We start from the raw sequence: 19,899 nt of genomic DNA on the forward strand, positions 1-19,899 counted from the left end.
GCTGTTGGATTACTCTGTCCAGTTCTGGTGTTGACAATTCAAGAAGGATTTTGATAAATTAGAGATGGTTCATGGAAGAGCCAGAAGAATTATTAACAGGTTTCAGAGTAACAGCCGTGTTAGTCTGTATTCGCAACAAGAAAAGGAGTACTTGTGGCACCTTAGAGACTAACCAATTTATTTGAGCATGAGCTTTCGTGAGCTACAGCTCACTTCATCGGATGCATACCATGGAAACTGGTTAGTCTCTAAGGTGCCACAAGTACTCCTTTTCTTTTTAAGAATTATTAAAGCATTGGAAAACATGCCTTAGAGTGATAGACTCAAGGGGCTCAGTCTATTTAGCTTAACAAAGAGAAGGTTAGGGGGTGACTTGATTACAGTATTTAAGTACCTACATGAGGAATAAATCTTTAATAATGGGCTCTACAACTCAAGTTCATTTCTTTCCCACTTGTGTATCATCATCAGTAGTAAAGATTTTGCAGGCAAAATTATCGTCTCAAGTGACACCTGTGCAACCTCATTGCTTACTGTAGGCTTGGAATGATTTAATTTATAGACACTTGGGAAGTGATTCTTTTGATGCTCAAGATTAATAGAATCTGCATCTCAGTCTCATTTAGTTGTTGTTTCTGCAGGGCTAACTTTTGTAAATAGCTGACAGTGCTTATTATGCTCTTGCAGTAGTAAGACCATACTTAACTTTGCATCGGAATTTTCTGTTTTACAGGGTCCGTGTCTCACATTTTAAATCTGAAACATACTATAGGGAACTTGTACCAAATTTCAGCCACTAATTAATGTGCATGTGGAATAAATTCATATGAGTTTGAGTGTTTCTATGTTGTTGGGTTTAAAGGAAATTTGGGAAAACTGGAACACTGGAAAAGCCTGATTTCTTTTCACACAGCACTGTACATTTAAAGGCTCCTGCTCTTCCCTGAGCAGTAACATTGTGACATCAAAAATAATCATCCACTCGTCTCTCATGCCCTCCATTTTGTTTGCATACTTGGGAGAGCACTGATTGCTTACCTGGTAGTCATGGCAACGGCTGCCTTTGAAAACTGGTTTACCTCAGACTATCATAAAGTTATAATGAAGGGTCACAGGAAGAAATGTAATGAGTTTTAAGGAGCTCCTGCTGTGCTCCTTGGGGTTTGTGCTGTGTAAGTTACACTGTTTCTTTTCAAAGGGTAATTGTTACTTTTCTCAAAAATGGTTACATGAAAATAAGATATAAAATTAAAGCTCCTTGTATTGTATATTTTTATATACTTACAAATCTATGGCTTTCTGAATATTTACCTTTTTCAAAAAGTAGGAAATTATAAATCTGAGTCCCTACTCAGTTTTCCATTACAGAATTAAAAAAGAAGTAATTTAAAAGTTGCAAGATAAAAAAAAAAACCATGTTTTGTTTGAATACAGTTTAGTTTAATTATTTCCAGTAAGTTGGTCAACATGGCACTGAGTGGTGAAACATAGAGCTTCACAGATAACAGTAGCAATTAAATATACAGTGAAGAAAAGGGTTCAGTTACGTGATTGCATATTATTTTTTACAGAGGATGCCTTGTTTATTCCATGCACAGAATGGATCGATAGGGATGTATAGGGAAGGAGTCTGTTACCTCATTTGTTGCAGAAGTTGGAAGTTTTGTAGTGAATTAGGTAGTCGACTGCGGGAAGAGAAAGGCTGGTCTTATGGCAAAGGAAGTTGACTGTCACTCACCTGGAGACTTGGATTCTATCTTTGCCTCTGAACTAGAGTTCTTATGTGAAACTGAGCAAGTTACACCAAACGTTTCACAGTTACTTCTGCATGTAATTAAAGTCTGTATCATCATGCATTTGCACAAGGGGCTGAGTTAGGGGTGCATGGGCAATGTTCATGCTGGAATTTTCTAATTTGAGAGTAATTTGATTATGATGTCAGAGTTGTTCCTGAGGCTATGGATGGCATTGTGTTCTGCACAGCTGAGGTTATGGGGCAAGTGATATTGTGGAAATTGTGGAAAAGCAACATCACTTGCCCCATAACCTCAGCTGTGCAGAACACAATGCCATCCACAGCCTCAGGAACATCTCTGAGATCATAAACCGAGAAGTCTGCTGCTTGCCAGGGGCTAAGATTTGCGATGTGACAGAGAGACTGCCGAGACTCATCAAGCCCTCGGATCGCTACCCCTTCCTGCTTCTCCACGTGGGCACCAATGATACTGCCAAGAATGACCTTGAGCGGATCACTGCGGACTACGTGGCTCTGGGAAGAAGGATAAAGGAGTTGGAGGCGCAAGTGGTGTTCTCGTCCATCCTCCCCATGGAAGGAAAAGGCCTGGGTAGGGACCATCGAATCGTGGAAGTCAACGAATGGCTACGCAGGTGGTGTCGGAGAGAAGGCTTTGGATTCTTTGACCATGGGATGGTGTTCCATGAAGGAGGAGTGCTGGGCAGAGACGGGCTCCATCTTACGAAGAGAGGGAAGAGCATCTTTGCCAGCAGGCTGGCTAACCTAGTGAGGAGGGCTTTAAACTAGGTTCACCGGGGGAAGGAGACCAAAGCCCTGAGGTAAGTGGGAAAGCGGGATACTGGGAGGAAGCACAGGCAGGAATGTCTATGAGGGGAGGGCTTCTGCCTCATACTGGGAATGAGGGGCGATCAACAGGTTATCTCAAGTGCTTATATACAAATGCACAAAGCCTTGGAAACAAGCAGAAAGAACTGGAAGTCCTGGTGATGTCAAGGAACTATGACGTGATTGGAATAACAGAGACTTGGTGGGATAACTCACATGACTGGAGTACTGTCATGGATGGTTATAAACTGTTCAGGAAGGACAGGCAGGGCAGAAAAGGTCGGGGAGTAGCACTGTATGTAAGGGAGCAGTATGACTGCTCAGAGCTCCGGTACGAAACTGTAGAAAAACCTGAGTGTGTCTGGATTAAGTTTAGAAGTGAGAGCAACAAGAGTGATGTAGTGGTGGGAGTCTGCTATAGACCACCGGACCAGGGGGATGAGGTAGATGAGGCTTTCTTCCGGCAGCTCACAGAAGCTACTAGATCGCATGCCCTGATTCTCATGGATGACTTTAATTTTCCTGATATCTGCTGGGAGAGCAATACAGCGGTGCATAGACAATCCAGGAAGTTTTTGGAAAGCGTAGGGGACAATTTCCTGGTGCAAGTGCTAGAGGAGCCAACTGGGGGGGGGGCGCTTTTCTTGACCTGCTGCTCACAAACCGGGTAGAATTAGTAGGGGAAGCAAAAGTGGATGGGAATCTGGGAGGCAGTGACCATGAGTTGGTTGAGTTCAGGATCCTGACGCAGGGAAGAAAGGTAAGCAGCAGGATCCGGACCCTGGACTTCAAAAAAGCAGACTTCGACTCCCTCAGGGAACGGATGGCCAGGATCCCCTGGGGGACTAAATTGAAGGGGAAAGGAGTCCAGGAGAGCTGGCTGTATTTCAAGGAATCCCTGTTGAGGTTACAGGGACAAACCATCCCAATGAGTCGAAAGAATAGTAAATATGGCAGGCGACCAGCTTGGCTTAATGGTGAAATCCTAGTGGATCTTAAACATAAAAAAGAAGCTTACAAGAAGTGGAAGGTTGGACATATGACCAGGGAAGAGTATAAAAATATTGCTCGGGCATGAAGGAATGATATCAGGAGGGCCAAATCGCACCTGAAGCTGCAGCTAGCAAGAGATGTCAAGAGTAACAAGAAGGGTTTCTTCAGGTATGTTGGCAACAAGAAGAAAGCCAAGGAAAGTGTGGGCCCCTTACTGAATGAGGGAGGCAACCTAGTGACAGAGGATGTGGAAAAAGCTAATGTACTCAATGCTTTTTTGCCTCTGTTTTCACTAACAAGGTCAGCTCCCAGACTGCTGCGCTGGGCATCACAAAATGGGGAAGAGATGGCCAGCCCTCTGTGGAGATAGAGGTGGTTAGGGACTATTTAGAAAATCTGGACGTGCACAAGTCCATGGGGCCGGACGAGTTGCATCCGAGAGTGCTGAAGGAATTGGCGGCTGTGATTGCAGAGCCATTGGCCATTATCTTTGAAAACTCGTGGCGAACCGGGGAAGTCCCGGATGACTGGAAAAAGGCTAATGTAGTGCCAATCTTTAAAAAAGGGAAGAAGGAGGATCCTGGGAACTACAGGCCAGTCAGCCTCACCTCAGTCCCCGGAAAAATCATGGAGCAGGTCCTCAAAGAATCAATCCTGAAGCACTTGCATGAGAGGAAAGTGATCAGGAACAGCCAGCATGGATTCACCAAGGGAAGGTCATGCCTGACTAATCTAATCGCCTTTTATGATGAGATTACTGGTTCTGTGGATGAAGGGAAAGCAGTGGATGTATTGTTTCTTGACTTTAGCAAAGCTTTTGACACGGTCTCCCACAGTATTCTTGTCAGCAAGTTAAGGAAGTATGGGCTGGATGAATGCACTATAAGGTGGGTAGAAAGCTGGCTAGATTGTCGGGCTCAACGGGTAGTGATCAATGGCTCCATGTCTAGTTGGCAGCCGGTATCAAGTGGAGTGCCCCAAGGGTCGGTCCTGGGGCCGGTTTTGTTCAATATCTTCATAAATGATCTGGAGGATGGTGTGGAATGCACTCTCAGCAAATTTGCGGATGATACTAAACTGGGAGGAGGGTAGATACGCTGGAGGGGAGGGATAGGATACAGAAGGACCTAGACAAATTGGAGGATTGGGCCAAAAGAAATCTGATGAGGTTCAATAAGGATAAGTGCAGGGTCCTGCACTTAGGAAGGAAGAATCCAATGCACCGCTACAGACTAGGGACCGAATGGCTAGGCAGCAGTTCTGCGGAAAAGGACCTAGGGGTGACAGTGGACGAGAAGCTGGATATGAGTCAGCAGTGTGCCCTTGTTGCCAAGAAGGCCAATGGCATTTTGGGATGTATAAGTAGGGGCATAGCGAGCAGATCGAGGGACGTGATCGTTCCCCTCTATTTGACATTGGTGAGGCCTCAACTGGAGTACTGTGTCCAGTTTTGGGCCCCACACTACAAGAAGGATCTGGATAAATTGGAGAGAGTCCAGCGAAGGGCAACAAAAATGATTAGGGGTCTAGAACACATGACTTATGAGGAGAGGCTGAGGGAGCTGGGATTGTTTAGCTTGCAGAAGAGAAGAATGAGGGGGGATTTGATAGCGGCTTTCAACTACCTGAAAGGGGGTTCCAAAGAGAATGGCTCTAGACTGTTCTCAAGGGTAGCAGATGACAGAACGAGGAGTAATGGTCTCAAGTTGCAGTGGGGGAGGTTTAGATTGGATATTAGGAAAAACTTTTTCACTAGGAGGGTGGTGAAACACTGGAATGCGTTACCTAGGGAGGTGGTAGAATCTCCTTCCTTAGAGGTTTTTAAGGTCAGGCTTGACAAAGCCCTGGCTGGGATGATTTAACTGGGAATTGGTCCTGCTTTGAGCAGGGGGTTGGACTAGATGACCTTCTGGGGTCCCTTCCAACCCTGATATTCCATGATTCTATGATCAAAAAGGCTGACAAAGGAGGTGCTGTCGTTGTCATGAATAGGTCGGAATACGAACGAGAGACTGCTAGGCAGACCTCCTACACCACATTCTACAGGCCATTACCCTCTGATCCCACTGAGAGTTACCAAAAGAAACAATACCATCTGCTCAAGAAACTCCCTGAAAAAGCACAAGAACAAATCTGTACAGACACACCCCTAGAACCCCGACCAGGGGTATTCTATCAGCTACCCAAGATCCATAAACCTGGAAATCCTGGACGCCCCATCATCTCAGGCATTGACACCCTGACAGCAGGATTGACTGGCTCTGTAGACTCTCTCCTCAGGCCTGTGTGACTAGCACTCCTAGCTATCTTCAAGACACCACTGACTTCCTAAGGAAACTACAATCCATCGGTGATCTTCCAGAAAACACCATTCTGGCCACTATGGATGCAGAAGCCCTCTACACCAACATTCCACACAAAGATAGACTACAAGCTGTCAGGAACATTATCCCCGATAATGTTACGGCAAACCTGGTAGCTGAACTTTGTGACTTTGTCCTCACCACAACTATTTCACATTTGGGGACAAAGTATACCTTGAAATCCGCGGCACTGCTATGGGTACCTGCATGGCCCCACAGTATGCCAACATTTTTATGGCTGACTTAGAACAACGCTTCCTCAGCTCTCGTCCCCTAATGCCCCTATTCTAATTGTGCTACATTGATGACATCTTCATCATCTGGATCCATAGAAAAGAAGCCCTTGAGGAATTCACCCATGATTTCAACAATTTCCATCCCACCATCAACCTCAGCCTGGACCAGTCCACACAAGAGATCCACTTCTTGGACACTACAATGCTAATAAGCGATGGTTACATAAACACCACCCTATCCTGGAAACTTACTGACTCCTATGCCTACCTACATGCCTCCAGATTTCATCCAGACCACACCACACGATCCATTATCTACAGCCAAGCTCTAAGATACAACAACATTTGCTCCAACCCTTCAGACAGAGACAAACACCTACAAGATCTCTATCAAGCGTCCTTACAACTACAGTACCCACCTGCGGAAGTGAAGAAATAGAATGACAGAGCCAGAAGAGTTCCCAGAAGTCACCTACTACAGGACAGGCCCAACAAAGAAAGTAACAGAACACCATTAGCTGTCACCTTCAGCTCCCAACTAAAACCTCTCCAACGCATCATCAAGGATCTACAACCTATCTTGAAGGACGATCCCTCACTCTCACAGATCTTGGGAGACAGGCCAGTCCTTGCTTACAGACAGTTCCCCAACCTGAAGCAAATACTCACTGGCAACCACAGACCAAAAACACTAACCCGGGAACCTATCCTTGCAACAAAGCCTGTTTCCAACTCTGTCCACATATCTGTTCAAGGGACACCATTATAGGACCTAATCACATCAACCACACTATCAGAAGCTTGTTCACCTACACATCTACCAATACGATATATGCCATCATGTGCCAGCAATGCCCCTCTGCCATGTACATTGGCCAAACCGAACAGTCTCTATGCAAAAGAATAAATGGACACAAATCAGACATCAAGAACTGTAGGCTTGAATAAAGACTGGGAGAGGATGAGTCATTACACAAACTAAAAACTATTTCCCCATGCTAATTTCCCCCCTACTGTTACTCACACCTTGTCAACTGTTGTAAATGTGCCATCCCGATTATCGCTACAAAAGTTTTTTTTCTCCTGCTGATAATAGCCCACCTTAATCGATTAGTCTCTTTAGAGCTTGTTTGGTAACCCACATTTTTTTCATGTTCTGTGTGTGTGTGTGTGTGTATCTATCTTCCTACTCTAATTTCCACTACATGCATCTAATGAAGTGGGCTTTAGCCCACGAAAGCTTGTGCTCAAATAAATTTGTTAGTCTCTAAGGTGCCACAAGTACTCCTGTTCTTTTTGCTGATACAGACTAACACGGCTTCCACTCTGAAACCTGTCATTAATATTATAGCAATAAAATAAAGCATAGAGATCCATGCTTTTCATTGTAGAATTCCTAATTAAATGTTGAGGTTCTGTCTCAAGTTACGACTTAGTCTTAAGCAGTGTCAGCTCTCTGGACTTGATGATTCCAGCTCTGTTGTTTGTTAATTAAGCCATCTGGAAAAGCAGAATGAAATTTTTTTTTTCAGTGGGTCTGCATTTTTTTTTATTTTTGTATTTTCTATTGATCAACTCCGGAAGTGACATAAGCTTAGCTTCATTAACGTCCAGTGAGAAATTATTGTAAAAGCAGTAGAAGTAACTGCACAGAGTGCCCAGTGGCTACTTCTGTTGATATTGTAAGTGCTGCTTTAGGGCTATATTAGGAAGCAAAGTTAAGCTGCACTGTTCTGGATGCATTGTGAATGGGATAATATGGTACTTAGATACACACTTATTGCAGAACAGTGAATTGCTAACTAACATAAATCCTCAGTGAATTTTTTTATTAACATTAAAAAAACATTTTTAATCCATTCCCTCAATATGACCTGAAATAGAACAGTGTTAGAGCACTTCACAACATGAAGTTCCTTCATAACTAGGAAATTTCAAGTTACTTCTGGTCTCTGTTCTGAAGTGGTTTCTGAGTAAGCAGTAGCACCAAATATTTGCAGATTTTGTAAAATGCTTTGTGAAGCTTGAAGTGGAACCCTCTGAAAAGTGATGGCATCTAGTTGGTGTGATATTGCTTTCTTTTTCTTTTTTGCGTTGGTGGTTGAAGTTATACCACATGCCAGTGCTTCTAAACCTTTTTGGGCTACAGCTGGTTTTCCACTCTGACTTCTGTTGCAACAGCCAGTGCAACTTGGATTTGGATCCACCAACGCTCCATTGTGAGTAGGAGGGCACACAGTGAAATGGAAATGGTGTGATGGGAGGCAGCTCATTAAGGAAAAAGTGCGGAGTCTAGAGTAGCACTCATGAAATTCTGAATTAGCACCAATAAAAGCAATATATTGGTGATTGGAAACCACTACCATAGATACACCCACCATTGTAATATCTGTTAATCAGTAAGATGCTACTGTAAAATGGACTTTAAGAAAGAAAGAGATTTTTGTGTGTAATGTATGAATGACAACTTTGTTTCAAAAGCTACCAGAATTTTTGTGACACGTTATAAATCAATTTTTATTTGATTTTAAATTTTCTATTTAGAAATTTCATCACTACTGCACATTTTCCATGACCTAATTTGATTGAGCAATTATGATGCACAGAAATGAGCCATAGTTAATGACTTATTTACCATTATTTTTCCAGACACTGGAGGCCATTTTGAATTTCAAATACTCTGGGGGACCAGGACATGCTGATGGCTATTACAGGAATCTATCTCTGGGCCTTCATGTGGAAGTGGAGCCATCTGTCTTCTTTACACACATCAGTACCCTTCCTGCAACAAGGTAAGGCTTCCAGTCATCCTTGCAACCCAAGATATCCACAGCAGCACACAGACAAAAGCTGCTGAATGTAATTAATAAGATGTATGGAGAGATGTGTGGAACTGCTGGATATTTTATAAGATACCAGCTGTAACCTACCTCTCACTTTGTGGTAAAACAGTCCATGTGAATGTCTATAGTTCTTATATATTCACCTTGCTATAGCTTGAAAATAAAACATTTCCTTTTATAATGGGCACCTTCTTCCGTGTCTCTTCACTGAAATTGTGAAGGTTTTAGTGTTGTTTGCTGTTCTAGACTGTATTCTGCATGCTACTGGATACCAATGAAAACAGTAAGTTTGGGTCATTCTCTCCTAAGTGGATTTTTACCTGTTTCTTATTGGTGATAAATGTAAAGTTTTGTATTTATAGTGACTTTCATCCCAAGCATAGTATATGGAATATAGTCAGAGGTCAACATTTTCAAACTTCGGGTGCCTAAAGTTAATCAACAATACTGAATGGAAAGTACTTCCAGTAATTGTATTTGCTGCTATTATAATTAGTTGATAAAGAGTAAAACCTCAATTCTATATAGTCAGTTTCATTATCTTCTTTTTATTTGAGGTATTTTTTTGAGCCAACAGCTATTTTATGAAAATTAATTCTGTATGTTAAAGTTCTTCTGCTGGTGATTGCTACATGATGGTATAAAAGGCAGCGCAGCCTGAGACCACGCTCAGTTCCTTCTTACCACCCACAATCGATAGAGTAGATTGCCTTGCTTCTGCAAGTTTCTTTTTACAGGGAAATTATCTTCCTTTCTGTAAATAGGTAAGTTAGTGGCCTTTGCTAGTGTTAAGATTAGTGTAGCTCTTCTTGGTTGTTTTTCTTGGAGCCGGGGTTTCCTCTTATTCACAGGGCCAGAGTATGCTTCTGTCTCTGGGTTTTATGCCTTGTGCTGGCTTGCAAGAAATCTGTGCTGATGAGTGACTTGTATTCCACCTTCCTTAAATGCATTGGTGAGGGTCACATTCTAGACCACTGCCAGATTTGCAAGAACTTTAAACCCTCGACAAACAAGGACAGAGAGGTGAAACTGCGTCACATCCTCATGCACGCTGCCTTTTGTCCATCTTCTGACCCTTCTCGCTCAGGGCTGGCACTAAGTATTTCAATATTGGTGAGGAGCAGGCCTCCAGCCATTGCTTCTGAAACTCATCACCAATCCCCTTCTCTGGTGATGAGAAAGAAGCACAAAAGATCAGACCCAAAACAGTAAACAACAGTAAGCAATCTGGTGGACAAGGTAGAGTGTCCTCTGGAAAGAGAGATTCCCCAGCAGTGACCTATTTTCATCAAGGGGTCATCTGCTCCGGCACCAGTGCCTGTGGTATCGATACTGCAGTGTCGGCTCCTTTGGTGCATCAAGAACAGTACCAGGAAAATCTCTTGATATCACTGGTGCCAGAGACCTATGCAGAAGCACGGGACCTACTCTGCCTCTCGATACTGGATTCTCTGATTGTCCAGGAGACCAGCTAGAAGGTACCAGTAGAAGTCAGGCCCTAGCTACACACAATCTCAGAGACTAGATCAGTACTTGGTGTCAAGAATCAGGGGGTAGCCGTGTTAGTCTGTATCCACAAAAACAACAAGGAATCCGGTGGCTCCTTAAAGACTAACAGATTTATTTGAGCATAAGCTTTCGTGGGTAAAAGCCCCACTTCTTCAGATGCATGGAGTGGTAATTTTCACACAGAATATGAAGTGTATACTGCTCACTTGATTTATTTTTGATTACAACTATTTGTGCTGTAAAAAGCAAAAGAAATAGTATTTTTCAATTCATAGAATCATAGAATATCAGGGTTGGAAGGGACCTCAGGAGGTCATCTAGTCCAACCCCCTGCTCAAAAGCAGGACCAGTCCTCAATTAAATCATCACAGCCAGGGCTTTGTCAAGCCTGACCTTAAAAACTTCTAAGGAAGGAGATTCCACCACCTCCCTAGGCAACGCATTCCAGTGATTCACCACCCTCCTAGTGAAAAAGTTTTTCCTAATATCCAACCTAAACCTCCCCCACTGCAACTTGAGACCATTACTCCTTGTCCTGTCCTCTTCTACCACTGAGAATAGTCTAGAACCATCCTCTCTGGAACCACCTCTCAGGTAGTTGAAAGCAGCTATCAAATCCCCCCTCATTCTTCTCTTCTGCAGACTAAACAATCCCAGTTCTCTCAGCCTCTCCTCATAAGTCATGTGTTCCAGACCCCTAATCATTTTTGTTGCTCTTCGCTGGACTCTTTCCAATTTATCCAGATCCTTCTTGTAGTGTGGGGCCCAAAACTGGACACAGTACTCCAGATGAGGCCTCACCAATGTCGAATAGAGGGGGACGATCACGTCCCCCGATCTGCTCGCTATGCCCCTACTTATACATCCCAAAATGCCATTGGCCTTCTTGGCAACAAGGGCACACTGCTGACTCATATCCAGCTTCTCGTCCACTGTCACCCCTAGGTCCTTTTCCGCAGAACTGCTGCCTAGCCATTCGGTCCCTAGTCTGTAGCGGTGCATTGGGTTCTTCTGTCCTAAGTGCAGGACCCTGCACTTATCCTTATTGAAACTTATCAGATTTTTTTGGCCCAATCCTCCAATTTGTCTAGGTCCCTCTGTATCCTATCCCTACCCTCCAGCATATCTACCACTCCTCCCAGTTTAGTATCATCCGCAAATTTGCTGAGAGTGCAATCCACACCATCCTCCAGATCATTTATGAAGATATTGAACAAAACCGGCCCCAGGACCGAGCCCTGGGGCACTCCACTTGACACCGGCTGCCAACTAGACATGGAGCCATTGATCACTACCCGTTGAGCCCGACAATCTAGCCAACTTTCTACCCACCTTATAGTGCATTCATCCAGCCCGTACTTCTTTAACTTGCTGACAAGAATACTGTGGGAGACCGTGTTAAAAGCTTTTCTAAAGTCAAGAAACAATACATCCACTGCTTTCCCTTCATCCACAGAACCAGTAATCTCATCATAGAAGGCGATTAGATTAGTCAGGCATGACCTTCCCTTGGTGAATCCATGCTGACTGTTCCTGATCACTTTCCTCTCATGCAAGTGCTTCAGGATTGATTCTTTGAGGACCTGCTCCATGATTTTTCCGGGGACTGAGGTGAGGCTGACTGGCCTGTAGTTCCCAGGATCCTCCTTCTTCCCTTTTTTAAAGATTGGCACTACATTAGCCTTTTTCCAGTCATCTGGGACTTCCCCCGTTCGCCACGAGTTTTCAAAGATAATGGCCAATGGCTCTGCAATCACAGCTGCCAATTCCTTTAGCACTCTTGGATGCAACGCATCCCGCCCCATGGACTTGTGCACGTCCAGCTTCTCTAAATAGTCCCTAACCACCTCTTTCTCCACAGAGGGCTGGCCATCTACTCCCCATGTTGTGATGCCCAGCGCAGCAGTCTGGGAGCGGACCTTGTTCGTGAAGACAGAGGCAAAAAAAGCATGGAGTACATTAGCTTTTTCCACATCCTCTGTCACTAGGTTGCCTCCCTCATTCATTAAGGGGCCCAAACTTTCCTTGGCTTTCTTCTTGTTGCCAACATACCTCAAGAAACCCTTCTTGTTACTCTTAACATCTTTCGCTAGCTGGAGCTCCAGGTGCGATTTGGCCCTCCTGATTTCATTGCTACATGCCCGAGCAATATTTTTATACTTTTCCCTGGTCATATGTCCAACCTTCCATTTCTTGTAAGCTTCTTTTTTATGTTTAAGATCCGCTAGGATTTCACCGTTAAGCCGAGCTGGTCGCCTGCCATATTTACTATTCTTTCGACACATCGGGATGGTTTGTCCCTGTAACCTCAACAGGGATTCCTTGAAATACAGCCAGCTCTCCTGGACTCCTTTCCCCTTCATGTTAGACTCCCAGGGGATCCTACCCATCCGTTCCCTGAGGGAGTTGAAGTCTGCTTTTCTGAAGTCCAGGGTCCGGATCCTGCTGCTTACCTTTCTTCCCTGTTTCAGGATCCTGAACTCAACCAACTCATGGTCACTGCCTCCCAGATTCCCATCCCATGGTCAAAGAATCCAAAGCCTTCTCTCCGACACCACCTACGTAGCCATTCGTTGACTTCCATGATTCAACGGTCCCTACCCAGGCCTTTTCCTTCCACGGGGAGGATGGACGAGAACACCACTTGCGCCTCCAACTCCTTTATCCTTCTTCCCAGAGCGACGTAGTCCGCAGTGATCCGCTCAAGGTCATTCTTGGCAGTATCATTGGTGCCCACGTGGAGAAGGAGGAAGGGGTAGCGATCCGAGGCTTGATGAGTCTCGGCAGTCTCTCTGTCACATCGCGAATCTTAGCCCCCGGCAAGCAGCAGACTTCTCGGTTTTCCCGGTCAGGGCTGCAGATAGATGACTCAGTCCCCCAGAGTAGAGAGTCCCCGACCACCCCCACCAGCCTCCTTCTCTTGGGAGTGGTGGTCGTGGAACCCCCCATCTCAAGACAGTGCATCTCATGCCTTCCAACCAGCGGAGTCTCCTTCTGCTTTCTCCCCCCAGACATATCATCTGGTCCACTTTCCGCAATGGTTCCTGTGGAGAGATCATGAAAGCGGTTAGTTACCTGTGTCCGCGTTGCTGGAACCCGGACATTCCCCCTTCTTCTTCTGGAGGTCACATGTTGCCAAGCTTCTTCACTGGCCTCTTGGCTCCACTGTGCAACCTGCTCTAAATCTTTAGAGCTTTGTGCCCGTAGAAGCATATCCTGACTTTTGTCCAGAAAATCCTCCGTTTCCCGTATGCAACGCAGGGTCGTTATCTGTTGCTCCAGACCTTCAATCTTCTCTTCCAATATGGAGACCAGCTTGCACTTCGAATAGTCAAAGTCGCTTCTGTCCTGTGGAAGAAAGACAAACATGGCACATCCAGTGCAGGTCACAACAGCTGAACCCCCCCCTTCCATATCACCTTCCTACTATGAGCTTCCTTATAATTCACCTCATTCAAGTGGTAATTAGGGCTGTCAATTGCAGTTAACTCATGTGATTAACTCAAAAAATTGTGATTAATTGCACTATTAATGAAATTTAATACATATTTTTGGATGTTTTTCTACATTTTCAAATATATTGTTTTCACTTACAATACAGAATACAAAGTGTACAGTACTCAGTTTATATTATTTTTAATACAAATATTTGCACTGTAAAAATAAAATAAATCATATTTTTCAAGTCACCTCATACAAGTACTGTAGTGTAATCTCTTTATCATGAAAGTGCAACTTACAAGTCCACTCAGTCCTATTTCTTGTTCAGCCAATTGCTAAGAGAAAAAAAGATGTTTATGTTTACGGGTGATAATGCTGCCCACTTCTTATTTACAATGTCACCTGAAAATGAAAACAGGCGTTCTCATGGCACTGCTGTAGCTGGCGTCGCAAGATATTTATGTGCCAGATGCACTAAAGATTCATACGCCTCTTCATGCTTCTGCCATCGTTCCAGAGGACATGCTTCCATGCTGATTATGCTCATTAAAAAATGCCTTAATTAAATTTGTGACTGAACTCCTTGGAGGAGAATTGTATGTCCCCTGCTGTGTTTTACCCACATTCTGCCGTATATTTCATGTTAAAGCAGTCTAGGAGGATGACCCAGCACATGTTGTTCATTTTAAGAACACTTTCACTGCAAATTTGACAAAATGCAAAGAAGACACCAATGTGAAATTTCTAAAGATAGCTACAGCGTTTGACCCAAGGTTTAAGAATCTGAAGTACCTTTCAAAATCTGAGAGGGGATGAGAAGTGGAGCATGCTTTCAGAAGTCTTAAAAGAGCAACATTCTGATGCAGAAACTATAGAACCCAAACCACCAAAAAAGAAAAATCAACCTTCTGCTGGTGGCATCTGACTCAGATGATGAAAATGAACATGCATTGTTCCGCACTGCTTTGGATTGTTATCGGTCAGAACCTGTCATCAGCATGGATGTATGTCCTCTGAGCGATTGGCTGAACAAGAAGTAGAACTGAGTGGACTTGTAGGCTCTAACATTTGACATTGTTTTATTTTTGAATGCAGGATTTTTTTGTACATAATTCTACATTTGTAAGTTGCACTTTCATGATAAAGAGATTGAACTAAAGTACTTATATGAGGTGACTTGAAAAATACTATTTCTTTTGTTCATCATTTTTACAGTGCAAATATTTGTAATAAAAGTAAAGTGAGCACTGTACACTTTGTATTCCGTGTTGTAATTGAAATCAATATATTTGAAAATGTAGAAAACATCCAAAGATACTTAAATAAATGGTATTTTCTTATTGTTTAACAGCGCGATTAATCGTGATTAATTTTTTAAATCGCTTGACAGCCCTAGTAATAATGCTATCTCTTTATCATGAAAGTTGAACTTACAAATATAGAATTACATACAAAAAATAACTTCATTCAAAAATAAAATACTGTAAATCTTCAGAGGCTACAAGTCCACTCAGTCCTACTACTTGTTCAGCCAATCGCTCAAACAAGTTTGTTTACATTTGCAGAATATAATGCTGCCTTCTTCTTGTTTACAGTGTCACCTGAAAGTGAGAATAGGCATTTTCATGGCAATATTTTAGCCCACATCGCAAGATATTTATGTGCCAGATGTGCTAAAGAGTCGTATGTGACGTCATGCTTCAACCATCATTCCAAAGGACATGTGTCCATGCTGATGACAGGTTCTGGTTGATAACGATCCAGAGCAGTGTGGACTGATGCATGTTCACTTTCATCATCTGAGTCAGATGCCACAAGCAGAAGGTTTCAGAGTAACAGCCGTGTTAGTCTGTATTCGCAAAAAGAAAAGGAGTACTTGTGGCATCTTAGAGACTAACCAATTTATTTGAGCATAAGCTTTCGAGAGCTACTGCTCACTTTATCGGATGCATACTGTGGAAAGTGCAGAAGATCTTTTTATACACACAAAGCATGAAAAAATACCTCTCCCCACCCCACTCTCCTGCTCGTAATAGCTTATCTAAAGTGATCGCACTCCTTACAATGTGTATGATAATCAAATTGGGCCATTTCCAGCACAAATCCAGGTTCCCCCCCCCAACCCACTCTCCTGTTTGTAATAGCTTATCTAAAGTGATCACTCTCCTTACAATGTGTATGATAATCAAGGTGGGCCATTTCCAGCACAAATCCAGGGTTTAACAAGAACATCTGGGGGTGGGGGGGGGTAGGAAAAAACAAGGGAAAATAGGTTACCTTGCATAATGACTTAGCCACTCCCAGTCTCTATTCAAGCCTAAGTTAATTGTATCCAATTTGCAAATGAATTCCAATTCAACAGTCTCTCTCTGGCGTCTGGTTTTAAAGTTTTTTTTTGTTGTAATATCTCAACTTTCATGTCTGTAATCGCGTGACCAGAGAGATTGAAGTGTTCTCCAACTGGTTTATGAATGTTATAATTCTTGACATCTGATTTGTGTCCATTTATTCTTTTACGTAGAGACTGTCCAGTTTGACCAATGTACATGGCAGAGGGACATTGCTGGCACATGATGGCATATATCACATTGGTGGATGTGCAGGTGAACGAGCCTCTGATAGTGTGGCTGATGTTATTAGGCTCTGTGATGGTGTCCCCTGAATAGATATGTGGACAGAGTTGGCAACGGGCTTTGTTGCAAGGATAGGTTCCTGGGTTAGTGGTTCTGTTGTGTGGTGTGTGGTTGCTGGTGAGTATTTGCTTCAGGTTGGGGGGCTGTCTGTAGGCAAGGACTGGCCTGTCTCCCAAGATTTGTGAGAGTGTTGGGTCACCCTTCAGGATAGGTTGTAGATCCTTAATAATGCGTTGGAGGGGTTTTAGTTGGGGGCTGAAGGTGACGGCTAGTGGCGTTCTGTTATTTTCTTTATTATGCCTGTCGTGTAGTAGGTGACTTCTGGGAACTCTTCTGGCTCTATCAATCTGTTTCTTCACTTCCGCAGGTGGGTATTGTAGTTGTAAGAATGCTTGATAGAGATCTTGTAGGTGTTTGTCTCTGTCTGAGGGGTTGGAGCAAATGTGGTTGTATCGCAGAGCTTGGCTGTAGACAATGGATCGTGTGGTGTGGTCAGGGTGAAAGCTGGAGGCATGTAGGTAGGAATAGCGGTCAGTAGGTATCCGGTATAGGGTGGTGGTCATGTGACCATTGTTTATTAGCACTGTAGTGTCCAGGAAGTGGATCTCTTCTGTGGACTGGACCAGGTATTTTGTCATGCTTTGTGTGTATAAAAAGATCTTCTACACTTTCCACAGTATGCATCCGATGAAGTGAGCTGTAGCTCACGAAAGCTTATGCTCAGATAAATTGGTTAGTCTCTAAGGTGCCACAAGTACTCCTTTTCTTTCAGCAGAAGGTTGATTTTCTTTTTTGGTGGTTCGGATTCTGTAGTTTCCGCATCAGAGTGTTGTGCTCTTAAGACTTCTGGAAGCATGCTCCACACCTCATCCCTCTCAGATTTTGGAAGGCACTTCAGATTCTTAAACCTTGGGTCAAATGCTATAGCTATCTTTAGAAATTTCACATTGGTATCTTCTTTACATTTTGTCAAATTTGCAGTGAAAGTGTTCTTAAAATGAACAACATGTGCTGGGTCATCCTCCGAGACTGCTTTAATATGAAATATATGGCAGAACGCGGGTAAAACACAGCAGGAGACATAAAATTCTCCCCCAAGGAGTTCAGTCAAAAATGTAATTAACACATTATTTTTTTTAATGAGCATCATCATCATGGAAGCATGTCCTCTGGAATGGTGGCTGAAGCACGAAGGGGTATACGAATGTTTAGCATATCTGGCACATAAATACCTTGCAATATCAGCTACAAAAGTGCCATGTGAACACATGTTCTTACTTTCAGGTGACATTGTAAATAAGAAGTGGGCAGGATTATCTCCCGTAAATGTAAACAAACTTGTTTGTCTTAGCAATTGGCTGAACAAGAAGTAGGACTGACTGGATTTGTAGGCTCTAAAGTTTTACATTTTTTTTGTTTTTGAGTGAAGTTATGTAACAGAAAAAAATCTGTTTGTAAGTTTCACTTTCACGATAAAGCAGTTGCACTATGCTACTTGTATTAGGTGAATTGAAAAATACTATTTCTTTTGTTTATATTATTATTTTTATTACAAATATTTGCACTGTAAAGTGATCACTGTGCACTTTGTATTCTGTGTTGTAAATTAAATCAATATATTTGAAAATGTAGAAAAACATCCAAAACCATTTAATACATTTCAATTGGTATGCTATCGCTTAACAGTGCGAATAAAACTGCAATTAATTTTTTAATCATGATTATTTTTTTAAATTAATCGCATGAGTTAACTGCGATTAAACAACGACCCTACTTTAAAGATATCTTTTCTTCACAGTTACCTAGTTCTAGAACAGTTGTTTAAAATTAACAGTTAATACAACCTAAAAGATAATTTCCTGTAGTTGTAATCTCCTATGATTTAAAATCTAATCTTTATCTTTATCAGTCATACAACATACCTCTATGCATTTGATAATATTAACTTACTTGACCAATGTGGTAACTTCATTAATACTTTGTAAACTTCAATAAAGATTGCAGGTTTAAAGTTTATAATTTACTTTTAGAATTTTCTTACTTGTATTTATTTTCTAGAATACATCCCTCTCATACTATGAAATGCAAACATGTTCAGGAGTGAAATAAACCACAGATTTAACTTTTTGTGATTAAGGTTTAATTTTGTACATACATCTTTTATACATTTGCATAGTCAAATCATGCAATTTTATTGCTAGGCTGATTTACTGAATACTGTGTTGTTTAAAAATGATGTGTAACACAATGGGGATAATTTTATTCTCTTTTTTTCAGTTGCACTAAGTAAGTTCATACCTGGTGCTAACTGAAAAATATGGTAAATATCAAATTGTGTGGATATATACTTTGGGGATTGTGTAAATGCTTCTAATCCAATTGTGGGGGTGTTTACTTCAGGGACTCTGTAAATGTTTAACTAAACGTCTACATTGTTTTACAAAAATTCCACAGAACCAAGAAAAATTCTACAAATCTCTCCAAGGGGATCCACAACTTATTTAGTCTGGCTCATTGTATGGTAAAAAGATCTGTTGTTGTCTCTCCTATAAAAAAAGGAGTACCTGTGTCACCTTAGAGACTAACCAATTTATTTGAGCATAAGCTTTCGTGAGCTGTAGCTCACGAAAGCTTATGCTCAAATAAATTGGTTAGTCTCTAAGGTGACACAAGTACTCCTTTTCTTTTTGCGAATATAGACTAACACGGCTGTTACTCTGAAACCTGTCTATCCTATGTAACCATAAGGCTTTTAAGTTTTATAAACAACCTCCCCTCACCACTCCTTAAAAATAAATAACACTATGACTGGATTATGTATTTTTAATATGGAAACATATTTCAGTTCTTCTTTTATACGTATTTAATTCTTTTGGGAGGGGGAGGGGGGGTTGTTTCCGCTTGTTCTTTCGTTCAAGAATCTCAGAAAGCGTTTTCCACATGTTATTTATGCCTACCCTGCCCGAGGTTTGTAGATGAGTAAATTAAAGTTCTTTGAAATGACCTACCCATTGTCATGAAGTGAGTCTGAGGCAAAGCTAGGAACCCAGCCAACTACAAGTCACCTGCTCTAAATCCTAGGTACCATGCCACTTTCCCAACACTCATTAGGATCTAAAGTTAGTTCTATTCTGATCTCGAGGTGATTACTGTGTTTAACAATGTAATATTGAGAAACTCACACATTCATTATTTTTTGTGTTAGGTAATGACCATTTTTCTTAACCTAAAATAAGACTTTCTTATTCCTTAAGTGTCGTTCTGTTGCCAGTGTCTTCTTACTGCACATGGCAAATATTT

At 42.3% G+C, this 19,899-nt stretch overlaps 1 protein-coding gene across 3 annotated transcripts in view; it reads left to right on the forward strand.

The window, feature by feature from the left end:
• TRAPPC9 (trafficking protein particle complex subunit 9) overlaps window positions 1–19,899 on the forward strand; it is an 831,265-nt gene that overhangs the window by 315,748 nt on the left and 495,618 nt on the right. For all 3 annotated transcript variants that reach the window (XM_073330054.1, XM_073330052.1, XM_073330055.1), the window contains exon 18: window positions 8,823–8,965. In XM_073330054.1, coding sequence (XP_073186155.1) covers window positions 8,823–8,965 — 143 coding nt within the window. The remainder of the gene's footprint in view (window positions 1–8,822; window positions 8,966–19,899) is intronic.

This window comes from Lepidochelys kempii, chromosome 2 (assembly GCF_965140285.1).
Source record: "Lepidochelys kempii isolate rLepKem1 chromosome 2, rLepKem1.hap1, whole genome shotgun sequence".
Taxonomy (NCBI): domain Eukaryota; kingdom Metazoa; phylum Chordata; order Testudines; family Cheloniidae; genus Lepidochelys; species Lepidochelys kempii.